Source organism: Barbus barbus (genome assembly GCF_936440315.1).
Source record: "Barbus barbus genome assembly, chromosome: 6".
Classification (NCBI taxonomy): Eukaryota; Metazoa; Chordata; class Actinopteri; order Cypriniformes; family Cyprinidae; genus Barbus; species Barbus barbus.
The window spans coordinates 11011780-11035425 of NC_136734.1; the positions used below are offsets into that span (position 1 = coordinate 11011780).

The 23646-nt window shown below is 36.3% G+C and overlaps 1 protein-coding gene across 1 annotated transcript in view; it reads left to right on the forward strand.

Annotated features, from left to right (window-relative positions):
• The first annotated feature begins 756 nt into the window (after nucleotides 1-756).
• The window catches only part of hip1rb (huntingtin interacting protein 1 related b), a 74699-nt gene continuing 51809 nt past the window's right edge, over nucleotides 757-23646 (forward strand). The window contains exon 1 of the mRNA XM_079419093.1: nucleotides 757-1021. Coding sequence (XP_079275219.1) covers nucleotides 929-1021 — 93 coding nt within the window. The 5' untranslated portion in view covers nucleotides 757-928. The remainder of the gene's footprint in view (nucleotides 1022-23646) is intronic.

Genomic DNA, 23646 nt, shown 5'->3' on the forward strand with positions numbered 1-23646 from the left:
TGCTGCTTCATATTGTTTTTTTTTTAACATGTGATACATTTTTCTTTGATTCTATCTATCTATCTATCTATCTATCTATCTATCTATCTATCTATCTATCTATCTATCTATCTATCTATCTATCTATCTATTTTTTATTTCTGCATTACTTTTGCTATGTTCTCAACTACAACAATTATTTGGTAATCCTAGTGTCCTGTCACTATCTGTTTTTCTTTTTTTGTTTGTTTGTTTTGTTTTGTTCTGGCAAAGAATTAAGTCTGACAGTTCTCTCCGAACTGGTACCATTGTTGTCAGCATAAGTCTGAGAATAAATGTCAGTATAGTCCTATTTAAATTATTTGGTTCACCATGCTCACGTGTTGGTCAAAAATTGTCTTTATTTATTTTGTGGACAGTCATCTGTGCAACAATAATTATCACTTTGATAACAAAATCTTTCATATTTTTATTATTTTCCCTATTAATAGCCTGTTTTGGGTAACTCGATCAGACTTGCTGGATATCTTCACGGAACATAATGCTTTTTATGTAACGTTAAAGAGAAATAACGAATTTGTTAAATTTCAGTACTTATTTATCCTGTACTACTGTATGCGCGTATGACGTAAAGGTGTGACCTTTGTGGCGATTCATCGTCTATGAACTGTTTTGTCCTAACGTGAATTTAAGGGGTATTAAAACGCGCATTATTACTCCTCCCACAACAATGCTGTAACGTTAGTACGACTCAAACCGGCAAGAAGTCACGAAGCCAGAACAGGTTTTTCTCCATGTCCTACTTAGGGTCGCGGTGTTCCTGATATAACCCACCAGAAAATAAACCTCACACAGCCACACTGGATTGTCAAACGACGAACAATTGGAGTATAACACGCTTTCGATACGCAACTATTTGTTATTAATAAAAACCGTGAGCATATAAAGGATGAATTCAATACGTCAGGTGCCTTCGCGGGTAAAAAGCAAAAGGACAGAAACGATTTTAGGAGCCGAGAGGGAGCATTTCGAAAAACAGCAGGTATGGTAACCTGAATAGTTGATCTGTTCTGCTGCCATGCTAATGGATGCTAAGCGTTCCCATGTGTACTGTGCTAGCATTGACTACATTTTACGACATAATATGGTGTACACTCGCATAATACGTTATTGTGGACATTATTTTACTAATATTAACACTTGCGTAGGCACTGTAAGCTACATAATTGCGTATTTCCATAAGTGCTGATCTTAAAACGTAAATGCATTGACGTAAGACATAATTAATTTATTTAATGATTCATACTTGAGTACTAAACTGACTGTCGAAACGAAACAATTGGTTTTCAAACAACTGGCAAGACCAGTTCATATTGACATAACGTCATCCGGGAACTCGCTGAACCTGTCCATACAACTACGTTGCCTACAAGATGAAAAGAAATCCAGTGTTCAGCGCGTAATGTTAACATACGTCTGCAATGATTATTGTTCATTTTAGACCAGCACCATTTTAGACCATAAAGCATCTGACAGACACATTTGTGATGCACATATGCCCTGTAAAAGTAAAAATAAATGGTGCGATGCGATGTAAAATATAGATCAAAGTAAAACGCAACAGACGTTTGTCCTGGCCATTTGATTTCATAGTTGTTTGCAGCTCTTTTAGAGATGTAGGTTATAATATAAAGTAAACCACCATCATCTTTGTCTATTCTTTGCCAAATTAAATCAACCAAAACAACAACTTATGTTTACACAGACTCATGTTTTTATCTTCCTATTCCAAAAAAAGGCATATTGATGTATTTATGTATTAGGCCTATATTTAGAATCTCGAGCCAGTCAAGAGAATTAATTAAGAATCCCTTAATAAGACCCAATTGAATAAACAACAACAACAACAAAAAAAAGAATCATATATGGGTCATTGAAGTATAAGGATTTTTGACAGGTCAATTTTAAAATACAAAAAAAAAAAAATATTTACTGTAATTGTTCAAACATTAAGAATGTTGTGCACATAAATTCATATTAAAATTTAAAATTAAGTGATTTTTTCATCTAGATGAGTTGTGAAATGTCACGTGGTGTGACCATGATTTATATTAAAATTAAATAATTTCCTTAACATGCTTAACATTTTTTTAAAAAATTCTCAGTAATTAAAGTGTTTAGAAACAAAGTATTTGCATTTAATTTGAGTTTTTGTAAATAATGATTTCTTATTTATGTTTTATAATTTCAGTTGCCTTAAATGTAGTTAACAGACTTATTTTTCCTGCAAATTGCATAAAACTGATAAAAACGTTTCAAAAATACCATTCACTTAAGCATACTGTAGCACTGAATCATATTTCAACTACGGAAATGAGATTTTATTTTTATTTTAATAGTTATTGCTATTATTGGTCGCACCACATGATGAGTGGTCGCTCCAAATGACAAAAATACCTTATATCATTAAAAATCTATTTAAAGAGACACGTGTGAAAAGTGCAGCATGTGGCATTAACTGCAGGCATTTCTTTAGCCCCAGTTATTTCTGTACTTTGCCCAATATTGGCTGCTCAATTGACCCTTTCGCTGGGAGTTTGCTTAACAGGCAGTCTGACATATAATGCCGAAAAACAAACCAGACAGGAGAGTAAATTAACATCGGTGGGTTTGAACTTGAAAAATGGTGTGTATTGACATCTTTTCACGGTTGAAAGAAGATACCTTCTGATGTTAAGTCATGATTATTTCATGCTATGACTAGTAAAGATGAAGAGATTATCAGTTCATGTGCCGCTTGAACTGAGGCGCTACAGTGATCTGTCACTACATGTTAAAGAGCCACAAAACAGTATTTGTTGTTTGAATTTATTTTTAAAAATGACAAATTTGAGGCTTTGTTTCATACTAAAAGTAACCAGCTCTGTCTTGTCTGTCGATGTCCTCTTTGCGCTGTGATGTATTTTTCAATGTGTGGGAACATGATTTGTGGCATAAAGGTCCTTTGCAAAAGGTTAGTTTAGAGTAGGCCGAGGTTGCTGGCTCAGGTTCAGAGATGACAACATGAACATCTTTCTTATAGTAGAAAATGGCTTCTGGAGTTTGTGCTAGACTGCAGGGTCAGAATTAACATGCTGCCTATGGTGAGCGTTTATTTTACTTTGCATGGCAGTATAATCTGGTAGAAAAGATTAAAATAGTTATTAATAAATAAATGATAAATTACTAATAAATGCATAATTACCAAACTAAATATACATGCTCTGAATTATTATAATTTTATTTTATATAGAAAGATTAAACATAATCTGAAATGAACCAAATTGCATAAAAAATATTCCAAATTATACTAAAATAAAGTATTCTATGTATATAAACCATCAATTGAATATAAAAGCAAAAAACTTCCAATCTGGGACATATATCTATAATGGAAAACATTCTGCAGTGGTCGCACCACATGATATTTTCAAATTCAATCAAAATCAAATTTAGTAGGTGTGTTTGACTTGATGCGGCGCTGCGCAGGACCGATCTAATGGTTGTCTTTGGGCTCATTAATCTATTATTAGTTGCAGAGAAGATAGTTTAGGCAAAATCTCATGTTTATGTATATTCAGTGCTGTATATCAGAGCCTGCCTTTGTACTTTTGACTGAATTGCCTAGCAACTTTTATGATGGCTGTTGTTGTTGTTTATTGAATATTATTATTAAATAATATTTTATATAAATAATATTATTTAATAATAGTGTTTAGTATTGAGAAACGGTGCATGTTCGTGATGGCGATTTTAGTTACATTGTTCTGCCTTTAGATGGCGACGAGACTGTTTTTATGAGTCAGCAGTAAAGACTTTTACATTGAAAAGTTATAAATGCTATAAATGGAAGTTATTTTTAGTTTCAACAACAGGTTGACACAGCAAACAAATGCACTGAGCAGCAAAATCATCCTTAACAGATGAAAGGATATTAACGTTACGACAAAGATAACTCTTTCCTCAGCAGATATTCAAACTAATGTTTATCGTGAATATTTGAATCCATGGCGGAAGGAAGTAGTTCACACAGAAGAGGGCTCTTAAAGACACTCTGTTGTTATTTTTTATGTATTTACACACTCAAACTGTTGTATAAATCACACTCGTAGACGCCAAAACACAGCCATGCCGATATACAGCAATAACTCATGTCTACTCGTGTGAAATTTTTATATATGTATATATGTGTGTGTGTGTGTATATACACTGACCAATATTATAAACGCAACACTTTTGTTTTTGCCCCTAATTTTCATGAGCTGAACTCAAAGATCTAAGACTTTTTCTATGTACACAAAAGGCCTATCATAGATCTTAGATCTTTGAGTTCAGCTCATGAAAAATGGGTGCAAAAACAAAAGTGTTGCGTTTATAATTTTAGTCAGTGTGTGTATATATATATATATATATATATATATATATGTGTGTGTGTGTGTGTGTGTGTGTGTGTGTGTGTGCGGTGTCAAAATTAGCGCGTTAACGCAGGCGATTAATTTTTTCGGTTTAACGCGTTAAAAATATTTAACGCAGGGGCAGAGCTAGGGTTATCCCACTCACAACGGTTTCTGCCACTTTTTCTCTTGACAAGAAGTGCTTTTATTCAGTCACAGAATGCTTTACGACCACATCAAACGGGAGACATTTCAGACGCGTGCTCCACTTAACTCCAGCACCAGGCGCGAGTCAAACGAGTGCGGAAACAGTGCTGTGCTCGCAGCGCGTGTTCTTCTATTGCACGCACAAAGGTGCCAGCGCGTGCTGTAGCCTTTATCATTTCATATCAAAGTGCGAAATAAACTACGTGCATGCAATGTCGTGGTCCGTTAAGTCATGATGTTACCAAATAGGCGATTAAAGCTGCCTTAAAACTGTGCGTGCATGTAATATATTTAATATGAGTAACATTTAAGAACATGTCTCTGAAATGGTTTTCAAAACTGTCCTGGAGCAGCCCAGCACTCTCTCACTCATCTAACACACCCGATTCAACTCGTCAGTTCATTAATAGAGACTAGAAATATTCTCAGAAAAATGATTGCAGGAATCTCATTTTTCATGGTATCATCTTCAAATTGGAAATAAACCCATGAGACATATGACTTTCAACCCATTACTTTTCTGGATTGCTCCAGGACTTATTTCATGTATTTGTATATGAAATAAAAAAAAAAACATTCAGTGTGGTAAAACATTTTTCAAGGCACTTCAGTGTCTATAACTTTTGATCTTTTTGAGCATTATCAACTCTGGATGATGGATAGTAAAGCCTAGAGTGTCTTCTTCCCAAAGATACCTAAATTGTGTGTGTAGCACATTATTGTCAGGAACTGTTACCATTTTAATTTAGGTAGGTCATTTTCAGCTGTGCTGGCTAACAGGTTAAATTAGGCAATCAGGATTTTATATAAAACTTTTGAGGCCACAAATCTCAGTAACATTGTCTGCTCTGTATCACTTCAGTGGCAACCTTGCATGCCAAATGGTTAGGGTTTTTTTGTGAGCTGGCCTTTGTGAGATCTTTTGTATGTGACATGACAGGTTCTTCCTGTTCTATTGTCTTTTTATTTATTTACTATTTTTACCTCCATCATGTTCAGTGTGTTTATTTATTTACTTAATAGGTAAATACTAGTCTATAGTAAGTAATAGCAGTTTGTGATTTGATTTTGTGAGTCATTTTGAACAGTTCCACCAAATAATGCTACAAATGAGCTGAATAATAAATTTTTGCCCTAGAAGTAATAGTATATGGCTATAAGTAATTAAGTGAAATAAATAAATGAATGAATGTTTACTGAGGTAAGTCCATCAGTTTTGTTTTGATATTTTAAATAGGTATTTCATGTTGGTCTCTGAATAACAGCTATAATTTCCACGTTATTTATTAAGTTGTTATTACAGGAGAGGGGTAGAATTTGTGTGTGACAAGGCATCATACATTTGGTTAATTGTATGACAAAAAAAACACACACACACAAGATGCTGGAAGGCTGCAATTGTTATGTTAAAAAGTTATGCAGACCCGAAAATCAGGTTTGGCAGGTTCTTCTTCCCTTTAATGTGATTTGTACTCCACACATCAATGAAAATAAACTTAAGAGCTGACAGTTAGATGGTAGTTTTGTGTTTCTCTTACAAAAAAAAGAAATATAAGCATTAAATATTTTTTTAGAATGTGCTTCCAGTAAGATATGTAAGTCGAAGGGATAGTTCACCACAATTTAAATCCTGTCATTATTTATTCACCTTCCCAACTTCTAGAATTTCCTTCTTCCATTAAATAGTTGTTAGGCAGAATGTTAAATGACTGACAGCCTCAGCTACCATCCACTTTTACTTTTGTTTGTACAATGAGTGAATGGTGACAAAGGCTGTCATTCTGTCTAACATTGCCTTCAGTAAATGAAAGTCATACAGGTTTTGAACAATACAAGGGTGAGGGTGTTATCAGATCTTTTTAATAAAACTATTCATTAAAATACACAAAACATCAAAAATTATCTGACACACAAAAAAAATTATTTTCTTTTCTCACTGACAAGTCAAATATGCCACAGCTCTATGTGTTTTGTGTCAGTTTGCTGCACCTCTCACGTGAGCCGACCCTGCATTGACAAATGTTTCCAAGCAACAAGTGCCTTTTTGTTACCGCTCTGTTAAGCAGCTATACAGAGCTTGTGAATATATGTAGGCCTCTCATAGGGATGTCCTTGCACATGTTACTGTACTCTCAGTGCAGTCTCAGTGTAGGTTGCGTCAGTAGATGTGTCAAGCATAAAACGTGCCAAATAAATATGCAGTTAATCCACTGTGATGTCCCCTAATGGGAGCAGCAGAAAGTCAGTGAGAGATTGTATGGATATTCTTTTTTCAGGTGGATTAGATGCTGCACATGCAGAGGAAGTTACCTAGAGAAAGCAGGGTGTATGTGTATACAGAATGTCATTGTAACAATATAGACATTACTGTAATGATATTTAACATGTGTGTAATATTGCTGTGGCTAGGAGGAGGATCTTTAGGAGTTATTAATGGTATGTTGAAAGTAATTTGTTTATGCTTTTACACTTTTAAATTGGCTTTTAATGCTCGATGGTTGAAGAATCAGAATCAGAATTAGCTTTATTGCCAGGTATGCTTGCACATACAAGGAATTTGTTTTAGTGACAGTAGCTCCACAGTGCAACAGAATGACAGCAACAGGACAGGACACAGACCATAGAGTGAGTAAAATAGTCACCTCATTGTACCCAGTTTTTGAAAATGCTTATTGTGTTCATAGAGCGAACCTTTTGCTAATTGTTTACAGTGTAAATGGAATTTACTCCCATAATTTGGGCAAAGCATCATGGGACATAGGAAAAAGGTGGATACACTATATGATGTTATTTTCACATGTTTGCACAATTGAATTATCATTAGTAATCAGCATATGACATGATTTTTTAGCAGGAGGATAGTGTGTATAAAATTGCAAAATGAATATTCATCAATCAGTCATTTTGATTTTAGTACTTAAGTACATCAAACATTTATTACTTTTGTACTTTTACCTAAGTAAATTTTAAAAGGAGTACTTAATACTTTTACTGGAGTAATATTTTATTAGGGTATCTGTACTTTTACTCAAGTACTTGATTTGTGTACTTCATCCACTTCTGCATACAAGTGCTAAAACATAACAAATGGTAGCAGTAAAACAATAAAAGGCCCCAAGGACCATACATTACAGCACTTTTACCATAGATAAGAGGTGTTCCTAAAAACACAAAACAGATTGCAATATGATAACCAAGTACATAAGACTAACTGTTGGATTATACTGTCGGTTTATAATTACCAAACAACATTAAAATAGATTGCAATCAGGTGTGTGTATTTCGACTATTTTGTAATGGTTTTGAAATACGGCTAAACAAACCATTTGAAAATGAAATATAGGGAAAACTCTATGGATTCTTCTGTGAGTATGCAGTGTTCTTGGCAGTTCTTTTCCATAAAGTAGGTTAGAGTATGCAATTCCTTAACTGAGAACAGTGCTGAGACAAACCCAGTTCTGGTTCAGGTTTCCTTCAGTGTTGGGTGACTGGCGCCTGTTGTTCAGTGACCCAAAAAGACAGTAGGCAAAATGAGAAGCATGTGAAACATTTAAGTGGTGTTTGCAAAGACAACATCACTATTATTATTTCACATTTTAATATTATCTCACATTCTTATGGAAAATAGTCTTTAAATATCACTCTATAGACTGTAGCTACGGCTTATCAACTATTTAGAATACACTAGCAACTGTGCAATGCTGAGAAGTTAGCCTAAACTTTTGTACAGCGAACTCAAAACATGTTCTGGCCAGGGTTGTATGGAAAAAGGTTGTTCCGTAACAGCTGTTGTGTAAAGTTCCTATTATCATTCAAAAAATCCATTATTATCCCTGTGCCGAAGAACAATAAACCCTCTTGCCTGAATGACTATCGCCCAGTTGCCCTCACATCTATAGTCATGAAGGTTTTTGAGAGACTTGTAAAGAGCCACATCTGCTCCTCCATCCCTGATACTTTGGACCCTCTTCAGTTTGCCTATCGCCCAAATAGATCCACGGACGATGCCATTTCTCACGTTCTCCACTCTTCCTTCACACACTTGGACAGCAACAATGGGAATTATGTAAGGCTGCTATTCATTGACTATAGCTCAGCTTTCAACACTATAGTCCCCATCAAGCTAAGATCTAAACTCACAGACCTCGGCCTAAACTCCTCACTCTGTGACTGGATTCAAGACTTCCTCACCGGCAGACCTCAAGTGGTGAAAGTTGGCCAGTTCACCTCAAACTCCATCACTCTGAACATAGGAGCCCCACAGGGCTGTGTCCTGAGTCCCCTGCTCTACTCTCTCTACACGCACGACTGCGTGTCCTCTCACAGCTCCACATCTATTGTCAAATTCGCTGATGACACTGTGGTTCTGGGCCTCATCTCCAACAACGATGAGACCGCATACTTGGATGAGGTAGAGAGACTCACATCATGGTGCCAGGACAACTGTCTCTCTCTGAATGTGAGCAAAACTAAAGAGCTGATCATGGACTTTAGGAAGAGACAGCAGCAGCCGTACTCTCCTCTCAGGATCAGTGGGACCCCTGTGGAGAGGGTGAGTAGCTTCAAGTACCTCGGCGTAAACATCTCCGAGAACCTGACTTGGACTACACACATCCAATCACAGGTTAAGAAAGCCAGGCAAAGACTGTACCATCTGCGACAGCTGAGGAAATTCAGGGTCTCACCAGCAATCCTGAAAACTTTCTATTCAGGGACCATAGAAAGTGTATTGACTCAGTGCATCTCAGTGTGGTATGGAAACAGCTCCAATCAGGACTGCAAAGCACTACAGAGAGTTGTGCGCTTAGCTGAGCGCATCTCAGGGTCTGCTCTCCCCTCTCTGCAGGACATCTACCTCAAACGCTGCAAAAATAGAGCTGTTAAAATCATCAAGGTCTCTAATCACCCTGGTAACCGACTATTCACTTTGCTTCCATCTGGTAAACGCTTCCGTAGCCTGATGGCAAAAACTGAGAGACTTAGGAGGAGCTTCTTCCCCCAGGCCATCAGGCTCCTAAACTCTAACTCTGTGTCATAACATCACTTGACTCCATGTAAATATCACCATATCAATAAGCTATTCATAATTTTTCTCTACCTCATACTGCTGCTATTCAAATACCCTGTACAACTTTTTGCACATTATTTTTGCACATTCCTCTTATTACTATTTAAGTCAACAACATACTGACCTGCACATTTATATTATATTTTTTATCTTATTTTATTTTATTATTTTATTTTATTTTATGTTTTGTACTTCTCCTTCTTAATATTTGTATTCTATATAATTGCACTGTCCTTGGAGCGGACCTGACCTACATTTCACTGCTGGTTATACCCTGTATAATTGTGTATGTGACAAATAAAACTCTTGAATCTTGAATCACGTGTGACCTAGCAGTGTCAATAATGGCACTTTACTGCCATTCACAAGTCCTCTCCTGTGGCTGCTGCAATTGTCTTTAGCACACACATGCCATATGTGGGAAAAAGCCATGCTCAGAATCGATTCTGAACATGTTTTTTTTTTTTGGGGGGGTGCGGGACGCTTCGGATTCTAAAGCATTTGATTGGGCAGAAAGTTTGATGAGAAGCTGAAGTGCAGGGTGATGTAATTAACCAAATTATTTTTTAATTACCTCATATGTAAAGAGTTATACAATGCTTTAACAACTTATTAACCATAAACAGTAACTTTAGACTAGGTCATGAAAAATAGGAAAATGTCATTTAAGTGCTTTAAACAAGAGATTAAACCGATAATAATATATATTCTTTTAAAATTCCCGATATTTAAGATTTTTGCCATTATCGGATATAAGTTTTATAATATCGGATTTACTGATATATACCCTGTGGATGCTTTGAGACTTGAGTGCAAGGCTGCCATTACGCCACTGTATGTTGAAGAGAGATGAGTCAACAACAGTAGTGTGGATGTGAGGGCCTGTTAGCAGATTCCTATTCATATTAGTGATATAAAGTTAGGAGTTTTGTTTTTGAATTTATTCTGTATCTATAATCTGCTGCCTAGGTTTTAGGAGTGTGAGAGATCAAACTCAGGAGAATTCATATCTGTTGGAAGTTTAATTATTAGTACTGTATATAATACTGAAAATATTGTAAATGTCTAATGTGTTTGTAGGATATTTTTGTATTGCTGATGATTATTTTGCATTGTAGGGTCTAAGATAATACTATTATCATATATATGTGTCTGCGATATTCAGATGTCAAGTGAGTCTCACTCCAACCAGGCAATCAAGGTTGACAACCCTGGCCATAACACTTAGCATATGCACTTACACCATCAAAATTAATGGTCACTTAATTCTGAAGAATTATTTCATTTACAATTGTGGCTTGTTGTCAGTCAGTACATATTAATATTTTTTGAAGGAAATTACTCTTTATGGACCAGTAGGTCGAATCCACCTCCCGTCCCCCACCGGAAATGGATGGTCCCTTCTCCCTGGGTCACATGTCTCAGGAACATTTCGAAGCCTGCCAGGGGTTCTTAGTGCCCTGAGAACAAGCTGGCGGTGCCACCTGCCTGCGAGTGGTGGGCCGTTGTTCAGACCTGATTGCTGGCCCGGGCTGTTGCACGGCCTCAGCAGTCCTTGCAGGTGATGAGCAGAAGAAGGCTGCTGCTTCAGGGGTGCAGGGCCTGCCCCCACCGAGCCAGGATGTGTTTGATTGCCTCTGTCTTCTTCTTTACCATGGAGAACTGCTGTGCAAATTCTTCCACTGTGTCACCATATAGACCAACCTGGGAAAATGGGTGTGTTAAGAAAGCAAATTTTCTCGGCTTTCCACATCTCAGCCATGTTGAGCCACAGGTGGTGCTCCTGGACCACTCAAGTCCAATGCTTTTGTCTGCCCAGGCAAGCACTGCCACCTTTTCAGTTTACCTCAGATTGAAACTCAGCCCCTGTGGAAACTTGCTCAGTCGAGGCATCAGTTTCTGATGTTGCTCATATGTTGCTCTAAAAACTAGGGTTGTGCGATATGGACAAAAATTCTTGAATTTTTGTTCGATTTCGATTTTAATCACGATCTTGACACAAAAAGACATGCTTTACAGTTATAAATGCATTCTGTGTGAATTTGAAACATATTTCCAAAGGAAATCAATTAGAACTTTACCAAAAAGTTGTAACATGTCTCTAGAACAGACATATGGCCAAAAAAAAATAAAACAATTTATATATACGTATATCTGAGTAATCAAACCAACAAAACAACCTAGACCAGTGCTTCCCAAACCTGTCCTGGAGGACCCCCTGCCCTGCACATTTTGTATGTCTGCCTAATCAGACACACCCAGTTTAGTTCTTGCAGTCTCTACTAACGAGTTGATGAGTGGAATAAGGTGTGCTAGATAAGGGAGACATACAAAAGGTGCAGGGCAGGGGGGACCTCCAGGACAGGTTTGGGAAGCACTGACCTAGACTAAAGTCTCTCAAATAACTACAATTAGAACAGCGGCAGAATCTAGCTGCTTTAAATGTTTAAAGGTTTTCTGCTAAGAAAACCAGAATGTCCACCATTTCTGGTTTGAAGCATGAACGTTGGCATGTCACCACATTCCCTCCAGTGCTAAACACCCTCTCAGATGGTGAGCTTGTAAATGGAATGCACAGATATTTTTGTGCAAGCCTGCTCAATCTTGGGAAGTTAATTTGATGTAGTTTCCACCATCGAAGAGGATCTTCCTCACTGTCGATAGAGGGAGTAAGTAGGTAGCTGTTCATCTCAGAGGCAATGGCTTCTTCAAGCTGCAGAGATGCTGGCATGGCTGAGACGGTCTTAAAAAAGCTGCCCAGCTTTTTTGCTGATGAAGGTAGAACTGTGTCTCCCTGTGGTGCTCTCAGAATCCACTGCATCCTATGAGAACAAACATAACAGACAATAGAAAAATATTAAACCATAATTATGCATATTGACCTGTGACACTACCACTCAATTTACCCATACACCAACTCACCTTGTGTGATACCTCTTTCATGTCAGACATAACCTTGGCCTTGATGTTTGGAAGTTTGTCTTCAGCGATGTAATTTGTCTTGAATCTTGGATCTAGGAATGACGCCATATCCAGCAGTTCTTGGCTATCTTCATCATGATAATTTTTATTAATGTACTCAAGAATTTTGGATTTTATTGTGTTGGTCAGGTCAGAATCCTCATCATTCACAGCCAGTATCTTTGTGTTGAACAGATGAAGAACTGGCTTCAGATATGACACGCTGACATATAGTCCTCGCCAGACAGGGCATCTGTGAACTCCTGCTGGGGTTTCAGTGCCTTGCTCACAGATTCAAGGACATCTGTGTCCTGCCATTGTGGAACCAGGTGTCTTGTTTTGCGATCAGCTGAAAGGATCTGAGACAGAGCCTTCTGTTGTTCCAAAACTCGTTCTATCATCCGTTGCCTTGAGTCCCACCTTGTTGGGCACTCTTGTTATGAGTGCATGCTTTGGAAGCTGAAGTTTTTCCTGGGCTTCAGTTAATGCCACCTTCTTCTTCCAACTATGAGAAAAATGCCCAACCAACTTTTTGCACAAACCTGTGGCTCTGGAAATGCGAGAGTCGTCCTTAACTGCATTTTCTAAAAGAAATAAATAAGACAAAGTGCGTTTAAATAAAAAAACATTATCATTTAAATGAAAATCATCTTATATCAAACCTTTAAATAAGAGAAAATTGTGAAGTTATACACAAAAATAATTACATTTGAATATACAAAAACCAAATACATTTGAAATTGCTGTTAAAACTAACTTTTTGTTCTATTTATTACTAATAATGATTACAATACTGATTACATTATTAATGATGATTGCAATATTTATGGCTGTGTAGAATACAATAGCACCTCCTAATGTAGTAGTCTGAACATGGATCCTATTTCAATAACTTGATTACAAATTTAGAAGCTATTACAATGACTAAAGATTTCTAAAATGGACACTTTTATGTGCATTACATTTTTCACTAACGAAAACAAGCAGGATAAATTATCAGATGAATAATGATATTGCCATTAATAAATTACATTTTCATATTTTAAAGTAAACTGTATATGTAATGAAACTTACCGATTGCAAGATGCAGTCTATGTCCAAAGCATTGTAATCTTGTCCATTTGTTTAGAGCGACAGCCTTCACAATGTTCGATCCGTTGTCTATGGTGATTGACACTTGCTGCTCCTCACAAAGTCCCCAGGAAGCCAGAGAATCTCTCAAACCCTGAGACAGATTCTCTCCAGTGTGGTCATCAGGGAAGTATGACGTTTGTAAGCATCGGCTTTTAATTTCGAAGTCATCATTAATAAAGTGCACCGTTAAACTTAAGTAAGGCTCCGATGTTCTGCTTGACCACATATCTGAAGTAGTTGCGTAGTATTTCCCTTTTTTTAACTCCAATTCAACGCTGGCCTTGCATTTGGAATACATTTCAGGGATGGCAACTCTTGAAAAATAACTTTGTGATGGCAGTTGGTATCTCTTATCAAGGGTCTGTATCATTTTTTGGAAGCCGGCTTTACTGACGATATTTGCGGGCACCATATCTTTGCATAAATGATACGTGACAGCGTCGGTTATTTCTTTATGCCTTTTTGAACTTCTTTCGTATGGTGTGCAGCTCGCAAATGCCTGTATTATTGATTTTTGTTCACCTCCTTCTGAATGTGTTTGGGATGTACTTTCGTTCATGTCCAAGGATTGTTTTGCCATGCATTGGTCATAGAGCTCTTTGTGGCGCTGCCTCAGGTGTTGAAATAGATTTGTTGTGTTACCTTGTTTTGCCGCAACAACAGATTGACAGGCAAGCACTGCCACCTTTTCAGCGTTTACCTCAGATTGAAACTCAGCCCCTGTGGAAACTTGCTCAGTCGAGGCATCAGTTTCTGATGTTGTTCATATGTTGCTCTAAAAACTAGGGTTGTGCGATATGGACAAAAAAAACCTATCACGATTTCTTGAATTTTTGTTCGATTTCGATTTTAATCACGATTTTGACACAAAAAGACATGCTTTACAGTTATAAATGCATTCTGTGTGAATTTGAAACATATTTCCAAAGGAAATCAATTAGAACTTTACCAAAAAGTTGTAACATGTCTCTAGAACAGACATATGGCCAAAAAAATAAATAAATAATTATATATATGTATATGTGAGTAATCAAACCAACAAAACAACCTAGACCAGTGCTTCCCAAACCTGTCCTGGAGGACCCTCTGCCCTGCATATTTTGTATGTCTGCCTAATCAGACACACCCAGTTTAGTTCTTGCAGTCTCTACTAACGAGTTGATGAGTGGAATAAGGTGTGCTAGATAAGGGAGACATACAAAAGGTGCAGGGCAGGGGGGACCTCCAGGACAGGTTTGGGAAGCACTGACCTAGACTAAAGTCTCTCAAATAACTACAATTAGAACAGCGGCAGAATCTAGCTGCTTTAAATGTTTAAAGGTTTTCTGCTAAGAAAACCAGCATGTCCACCATTTCTGGTTTGAAGCATGAACGTTGGTATGTCACCACATTCCCTCCAGTGCTAAACAGTGTAAGCATCGGCTTTTCATTTCAAAATCGTCATTAATAAAGTGCACCGTTAAACTTAAGTAAGGCTCCGATGTTCTGCTTGACCACATATCTGAAGTAGTTGCGTAGTATTTCACTTGTTTTTACTCCAATTCAACGCTGGCCTTGCATTTGGAATACATTTCAGGGATGGCAACTCTTGAAAAATAACTTTGTGATGGCAGTTGGTATCTCTTATCAAGGGTCTGTATCATTTTTTGGAAGCCGGCTTTACTGACGATATTTGCGGGCACCATATCTTTGCATAAATGATACGTGACAGCGTCGGTTATTTCTTTATGCCTTTTTGAACTTCTTTCGTATGGTGTGCAGCTCGCAAATGCCTGTATTATTGATTTTTGTTCACCTCCTTCTGAATGTGTTTGGGATGTACTTTCGTTCATGTCCAGGGATTGTTTTGCCATGCATTGGTCATAGAGCTCTTTGTGGCGCTGCCTCAGGTGTTGAAATAGATTTGTTGTGTTACCTTGTTTTGCCGCAACAACAGATTGACAGGTTTTGCAAATTACCTGGCTCTGTGATAAATCATCTCTCCTGTATTCAAAGTACTCCCACACCACAGATGTTGATTTTTTTTTTTTGGGCACCAAGTCCTTATCCTGTTCTGACCTCATCTTCCCTGTTTCTGTAACACACTATCTGTATATGCCCGGTCTGTTCTGTTCTGCATTCTGATTGGTTCGGATAGCATACTGCGGGAGGTTGGAGCCGGGCGCGCGGAAAAAATCGTGCTATAAAGCGATTTAGAAATCGCGCAAGCTCAAATCGCGATTTTATTCCGATTTCGATTAATCGCACAGCCCTACTAAAACCTTATATACCTTTCAGCATTCATAGTGCCATACAAAACTTGCAAGCTGCCCATACGGTATGCACTAATGCACCCCCATACCATAAGAGATGCTCGCTTTTGAACTGAACACTGATAACACGTTGGAAGGCCTGCCTCCTCTTTAGCCCGGAGGACACAGCGTCTGTGATGGGCATCCAACAAAAGTCTTCGTCCTTGTCCCTTATATACAGAGATTTCTCCAGTTTCTCTGAATCTTTTGATGGCTATGCACTGTAATGCATATGCACTGGCAATTTGACATTGAGGAACGTTGTTTTTAAAGTATTCCACAATCGTTTTTTACGCACTTTTACAGATTGGAGACCCTCTGCCCATCTTTACTTCTGAGAGACTCTGCCTTTCTAAGACATCCCTTTTATACCTAATCATGTTACAGACCTGATGTCAATTAACTTAATTAGTTGCTAGATGTTCTCCCAGCTGAATCTTTTCAAAATGTCTTGCTTTTTCAGCCCTTTGTTGCCAATTTATTTGAGACCTGTAGCAGATATCACATTTGAAATGAGCTCATTTAGTGGATAAAAGTGTTACATTTCTCAGTTTAAACATTTGTTTATAGAGAACATTATGTTCTCTATGCTCTATTGTGAATAAAATATTTATTTTTAAAGAAAGAAATACACACCTGCTAGAATATTTCACAAGTTTGTTTGCCCTGACTTTATTTATTTATAGCTGAGAGATGAAAACTCTTCAACTTTGGGTAAAACACAGTGCTTGTAACAGTTTTTACTCAGCTGTAAAATAAATGGAGGGGCAGGACTAATTCTACACTGACTAACTATCCTACTTGTACAATGACTGAACAACAATGGAGAAGTTAACATTGCTGGTGACTGCATTTTTATATTCAGTAATATTCTTCAAAATGAGATGCTAGTCTCAGCTGGAAAAACGCTGTGCCACCAAAGCATTCTCAAGCGTCACCAGCTGGCCATTTTCAGAAAAGCACCTGGCATTTTTTCAACTGGCTAAAAACGCTTTGGTGGACACACCAAATATTAATTGAGTATTTATTGTTAGGCGTATGGCCTATTCATCTTTTTTGCATTTATGCAATATACAGGAGCGAAACCTGAGAAGATAGTGCTGAAGACTCTACAGTGTTCTCGGACACTTAACTTGCATAGTTGTAATTCATAGGTGGGGATTATTTTAATTGTGAATGAAGTGCATACATGCCCTATTTACGAATGATTGGAACTCATTAACATATGTATAACTATCAAATGTTTATGAAGCATTCATGAATCCAGAGTTTTCAGGAAGGTCTGTTTTATGTGCAAATTACTTATTACTCACTAATTTACTCAGATATTTATGCAAGTTTCATGAATGAGCCCAATGTGGATAAGATACAATATGCAAAAATTGGTCAGCTGTGTGGATGCTAGGGCTTGGTTGACTATTGATTTCTTGTTTTTAATCCAATCTTCATTTTGATCAACTGAGATCTTTCAGCATTTTTCAGTTAATGTGCAAACACAATTTAACATTATTTGACAGTATTTATCATCCAATAATCCAGTTATATATTTATAGTGAAGTGTCATTTAAAGGGATACTCCACAGCAAAATGTAAATTTTGTCATTAATCACTTATCCCCCTGTCGTTCCAAACCTGTAAAAGCTTCGTTCGTCCTCAGAACACAATTTAAGATATTTTGGATGAAAACCTGGAGGCTTGTGACTGTCCCATTGACTGCCAAGTAAATTACACTGTCAAGGCACAGAAAAGTATAAAAAACATCATCAAAATAGTCCATCTGCCATCATTGGTTCAATCTGAATTTTATGAAGCAGCGAGAATACTTTTTTGCACACTGCAACATCTAGACTAGTCCATTTTCAGCGAAGTAACATATTCAAAAAACAAACTATTTACAAAGTAGGTAAGTGTATGAAGCCTAGTGTTTTAAAAATCCGTTCACATTTTAAAAGTCGTGTAGTGTATTCCAGCCTTTAGTTGCTTTTGTCCTGGACAGATATGACAGGTTTCTGTTGGCTCCTTCTTTGAATGAAAGACATTTTGTCATCTTAAAACTGTTAAAATAAGTTATTAATCATTTTATTAAGATCAACTTAAAGTGATGACCATCAGTTAATATTTAAATTCTGTTTATGAAGTATTTACATATAGACGTTCAATGTGGAAGAGCTTAACACTGATAGAACACACTGAGCTTAATGGGAGCAGCAACAATTTGTAATAAGTTTAATGTAATATTTATTAAAATGACAAGATTTTGCTAAATAAATAATCTAGGTCAGGGGTTCTCAAAGTCTACATTCAAAGGTCCAAATCTGAATTTTCATCAGTGTCAAAGGTCCGGAACAATTGGTTATTACAAAACGTGTTTTTAATAAACATGCATAACATATAACAAATAAACACTCATTTTTAAAAAAAAAGGTTCCCTTTGCATTCAAAATACTTTAATAACAAGTGCAAAAGTGGCAAAACAATTAATTTAAGTGTCAGCAGTAGAAGTCGACCTATAATGTTTTTTCTCTGGCCAATGCCGATATTTAGAATTCAGGGCAGCCTATGGCCGATATATGATGCTGATTTTTTGGGCCGATTTTCTCTTTTTTTCCTTTTATATCAAAAGAGAGTTTGCGTAAATGGTTATTGCAGGGCACAAGATAGTAATAGTAGTAGTAGTAGCCTAATTCATAGTAATAATACATGGCTCAAAACTTAAGCACCTTCTCAAAACAGTTCTGAAGCATGCTTTTTTGTTTATGTTTGCTGACAGACACCAGTGTTTCCCGCAGACTAGCAAATGCAAGTTGATTCTCTGCCAGCAGGAGGCGCTGTTGGAGCGTGATATATAGCTGTTTCCCCGGTAACGACTGTAATCAAATAAGCGCTACTTTATCAGCCATTACAAGGAAAGACCAAATGAAAATTGACATCGAAGCTTTTCTGAAGAAAACGGACGGTTCTTTTAAAAGATACATTCATATAAAAACACCCGCGCAGCATTTTATTTTTGAAACGCGCAGTGCTCAGTATATTCAACGAAGTATAAACCTTTTGGAAAATCTATTTGTAGCGGTCAGTTTTGATATTGTGACAAGCCGCCACAAATAAATGTATACACTGGGCACTGCTATAAGACAAATTGCCATAATATAAGTGATAGCAAAACAAAACAAAAAAATAAAAATATTAGCGGTGAAATGTCGCCCGATTACGTCAAACGTCATACGCTCACTGGATGTCATGATGACAACAAATGTCATGAAGGAAAAGTTTCAATATCTCGCCTGCAATTTCGGACCTTCTCCAAAAGACATAAAAAAATAAGAATAAATAAACAAATGATTTACAAGTTTAACGTGCGTTTATCAAAGTAGAAAATATAATTAGTGTTCTTGAAATATGAAATAGAAGCGGGTCCGGATTGAATTCCCTCCGGGTCCGGATCCGGACCGGAGTCCGGACTTTGAGAAGCACTGATCTAGGTCATGTATTAAATCCACACATATTTTAATATGAACAACTACTATTAACAATATCTATGAAATTATACTTTTTTCTTATTGATATCACACTGAAGCTGTGTGATTTTCATAGCAGTGCACCCTTTAAGTTCACTTTACAGCAGTGTAAAATCACAGACCAGCAATAAGCTGTCAATTTATAATATTATAGATTTAAAAGTACAAGCCAGTAATGCCTGTGAAGTCATATTTTAGCGCAGCACACAATCTTATACAGCTGGTCAGCTAATTGTGTTCTGTAGCATCTGTGCTATCTTTTGGATCTAACTGTAATTATGTCCCACATCCAAGTTCCAGGTTATAATATGCAAAAGTCTAAACTTTAATCTCTTAATTTTACAGTAAGTAGTGAAACTACTTTTTATAATCTGAGCTCAAAAATGAAAGTGTGCTTAATGGGTACGTGCGCTTAATAGGTACGTTTACCCTACATATTCATTGTTTTTACTGAACCTGTTGTCTTCATTATTTTGGTTTTCGACTGAATTAAAACTTTACATTTGCTTTCAGTGTTTAGGTTAAAAATAATTTTTGTTCATCTCCACTTACCACTCACACAGTGTCTCAACTGTAAGGGAAACTTATCATATCATTCATAATTATTAGCTGTTTTTAATAAATATAACTAAACCAGGATATTTTCACATAAACACTGATTTTTATTAAGTTTTAGTTTACAGTTTCAATGGTCATGAAGAAAGATTTCTTTATTAAATGTCATACCTACTCAGACAGTATGTGATTCAGATGGAGAAAAAACCTGGCAGGAAGTGGCCCTAAAGGGACAAAATTCATTAGACCTCCCCCATAGGGCCTGTTATAAAAGTTAGCCAATAGGAGGATCATCTGTCTAAGATTGTGTGCCAGCGTTTGGCATCTAACCAACCTAATTCCTCAGGCTGACATGTTTTGCTCTGCACAATCTACTCTTTGTGCTGTGTATTGCATTCATTTAGTTCTCACAGTTTGGTGGCAAACTACACAGTCCCACTAAAAAAACAGTGTGACGTAATGTAGCCTGTATATGCTGATTTTCAGTTTATACAGTGATACATTATTAATAAGACAATAAGTGTGTCATCATCCCGTATATGGGAATCCTAAATTTACTTCACTATATTACAATTAAATCCTAATGTAATCATGACAAATTATATATCACTGGAAAGGTCTAAGACTCCTAAATAGATATTTTACCATTTTATGTTGTTAAAAATGATGTAGTAACAGTAATAGATTCATTTATGACAAGAGTGCACCAAGAGTCTATGATAAAGTTCTGACCTTTGTCACAAAAAGTCTTTTCCCTATCATGTGTTTTAGCAATCATCATATGTTATATACCATTTGAAAGCTTAAAATCTCAAAATTAATCCTGTGAAAACCATTTTGAAATCGGACTTTGCGTTACCATAGAACCATTTTGAAATCTTTGCGTTACCATAGAACTTGTACTTCAAAATGTTTTAGCGGTCTCCTCCCCCTTAGCGGGGGTGTCATATTACAAAATGTATTACGGTCTTTTAGAATCAAACCTTTTTATAATCTTGACAAAATATATATCGTTGGAAAGGTCTGAGTCTCAAGATTCCATATTTGGTGGTTAATTTGTTACAGATGTAATATTGAGAGAGAAATTGATAGACTTGTGACAGCAATGCACCAAAAAATTAAAATAAAATCAATGGAGTTTGGATGGCACCCGGCTGTTTTTGGTAAAATGCCTAAACAAAATTGCATATGAACCTCAATTTTTTTTATATCAACTTCAAATTTGGAACACGACTTATGTAGACATATGGCTTTAATTTTATAGCAATTTGGGATTTTTAACTATTTTTTTGAAATATTTGTTTTATATAAAATACAATAAAAATAATATAATACATTTTCTTTAATTTTATTAAATGATTTCACTTCTATAATAATCTGCTAATTGTCTTCTTTAAAAACAGACCACCCTTAGGTCTGTATTCAAAAGCGTTCATGAATTATAATAATTGAAGTTCTCGTGAATTTTCTGAAATGGGGATGACAGTTAAGGGGTTAAAGTTGATTCTGCTGATATAAGGAAACAGTTGAAGTGATCGCGCACACACATACAAAACATATCAGTTCCAGCATTGCTAACTTGACAGCACAGTTGGTACTTTATCAAAATAAAATACAGTGAACCAAACATCAGTGCGTCCCCGTCTGTATGTAAGTGTTGGAATGCAACTGAAGTACAGAGCCTGTAATTTACATAATAATTGATACAATTATTAAAATTACCATTTGTATTAATTGATACAAATAAATTGAAGAGTTTTTAAGGCCTTAGACAGTTTTAAATACGTTAAATTGTATAAGAAATAACTTTTCAAATTGCCTTAAATAGATTTTTAAGAATTCTGCAAATACCTTGTAAATAGTAAAATAAAACACTTTCCTTGATATTTGTGTATTGAAAATGTTTTTGATTGACATTTATGGTCTTTATTTTATTTGGGCTAGTTAAATTAATTTTCGGGCTACTAAAATCTGAAGAGTACTTGTCCGAAGGGCTACCGGGGATTTAGAAATTTTGCGAGCCCTGATGTAAATGATAACAGAATTCTGGATTAAATATACTTTTAAGTAAATTAGTAGAAACCCTTTTCACTAGTCATCACCGTGCAGAAAAATAACAGTGGATGCCACAATAAAATGCTTTATACACATTCAGTAGATCCATAGCTTCCTGTTGGTCAGTTTGTCTCTTCAGTTAAGATTCCCCGCCCCCCCAATTGGTTCAGAAAACATTATATATAATGTTTATATAATGTTATATATTACATGGTATAATCATGGTCAGTGCAGACATTTACTTGAACTTACTTTCTCATTGGCTCTAACTGCTCCGTGCTCAGAGAAGTCAGAGAAGTATAATAAAGATGAAGTCCACTGTTTCACTCCAACCACTGCTCGGTGTTCACAGGTGTCTGAAGAGTAACATCTGCCATTTCTTCTGCGATGACACTTACATTTTTTTTTGGCACATTAAGAGAAATATTCAGTTATTCCTGTATGTCTCTACATGCTAAATGAAGAAGCATCTAAAGTAGCAACAAAACTGTGATTCTGTGTTTTGTTATAGTCAGTTACATGTGTTTTTGGCAGTGGTGAGCACCTGAACATAAGTCAGCTTACATTTAGCAACTGTAAAAGCAGGAAATATCTACTACAGATTATCTCAGACATATTGATGCATATAAATTTGATTGCTGTACATTCTCATCGTTAAAATCACTGCAACTAGCTTATGTATTCAGTTAACTGAGATTATTTGAAAAGAACGATCTTCTATAGAATTATAATACCAATAGTACAAACAAATACTCTAACATCCTTGACATAATTACATTAATTTACATTTATAAAAATAAGAATGTGGAAACTAAAACTACAAACCTTTCTCCTCGTATGCGCTGCTGGATTGTCATCATCCTCCTCTTCATCTGTTTGTTTGCTGATGGGAGTGTTGCTCGTCAAAGTTTAGTGCAGCGTAAACATTCTAGACTCGCATAACTGTTCTTAGATCAAAGATCAAAAACATCTCGTTGATTTATTAGCTTTTGGTGGAGCATAACAAAAGTTTTCTGGCAAATCAGCAGTCTCGCACGCGAATGTAACTTATTCCAACTTCCTTTATGAACTTGCTAAGTAAAATACTAAAATGTAAAAAAAAGTGCATAAATACGAGAAATATTTAATCAAAAGGATTCCATACATCCGCATCTTTTGGTAAACAATCCATTGTGATTTGCTGTTATCACAGTCCAGAGCACAGCACAGCAGATAGACATAATTACAATTCGGTCCTACTAATGGCGGCCACATCACTGTGTGACGTCACATGAAATCCATGAATTGGAAGAGAGCTGAACTGGATGATGATGACATCACAGATTCATCAATAACCTGACTTTAACTGAAAAATTAACTATTTTTCATTGTTCTCTTGCATTATTGACAAACTATTTTCCTGTTTGACACTGTAAAGCTGCTTTGCCAATCTGTATTGTATAAAG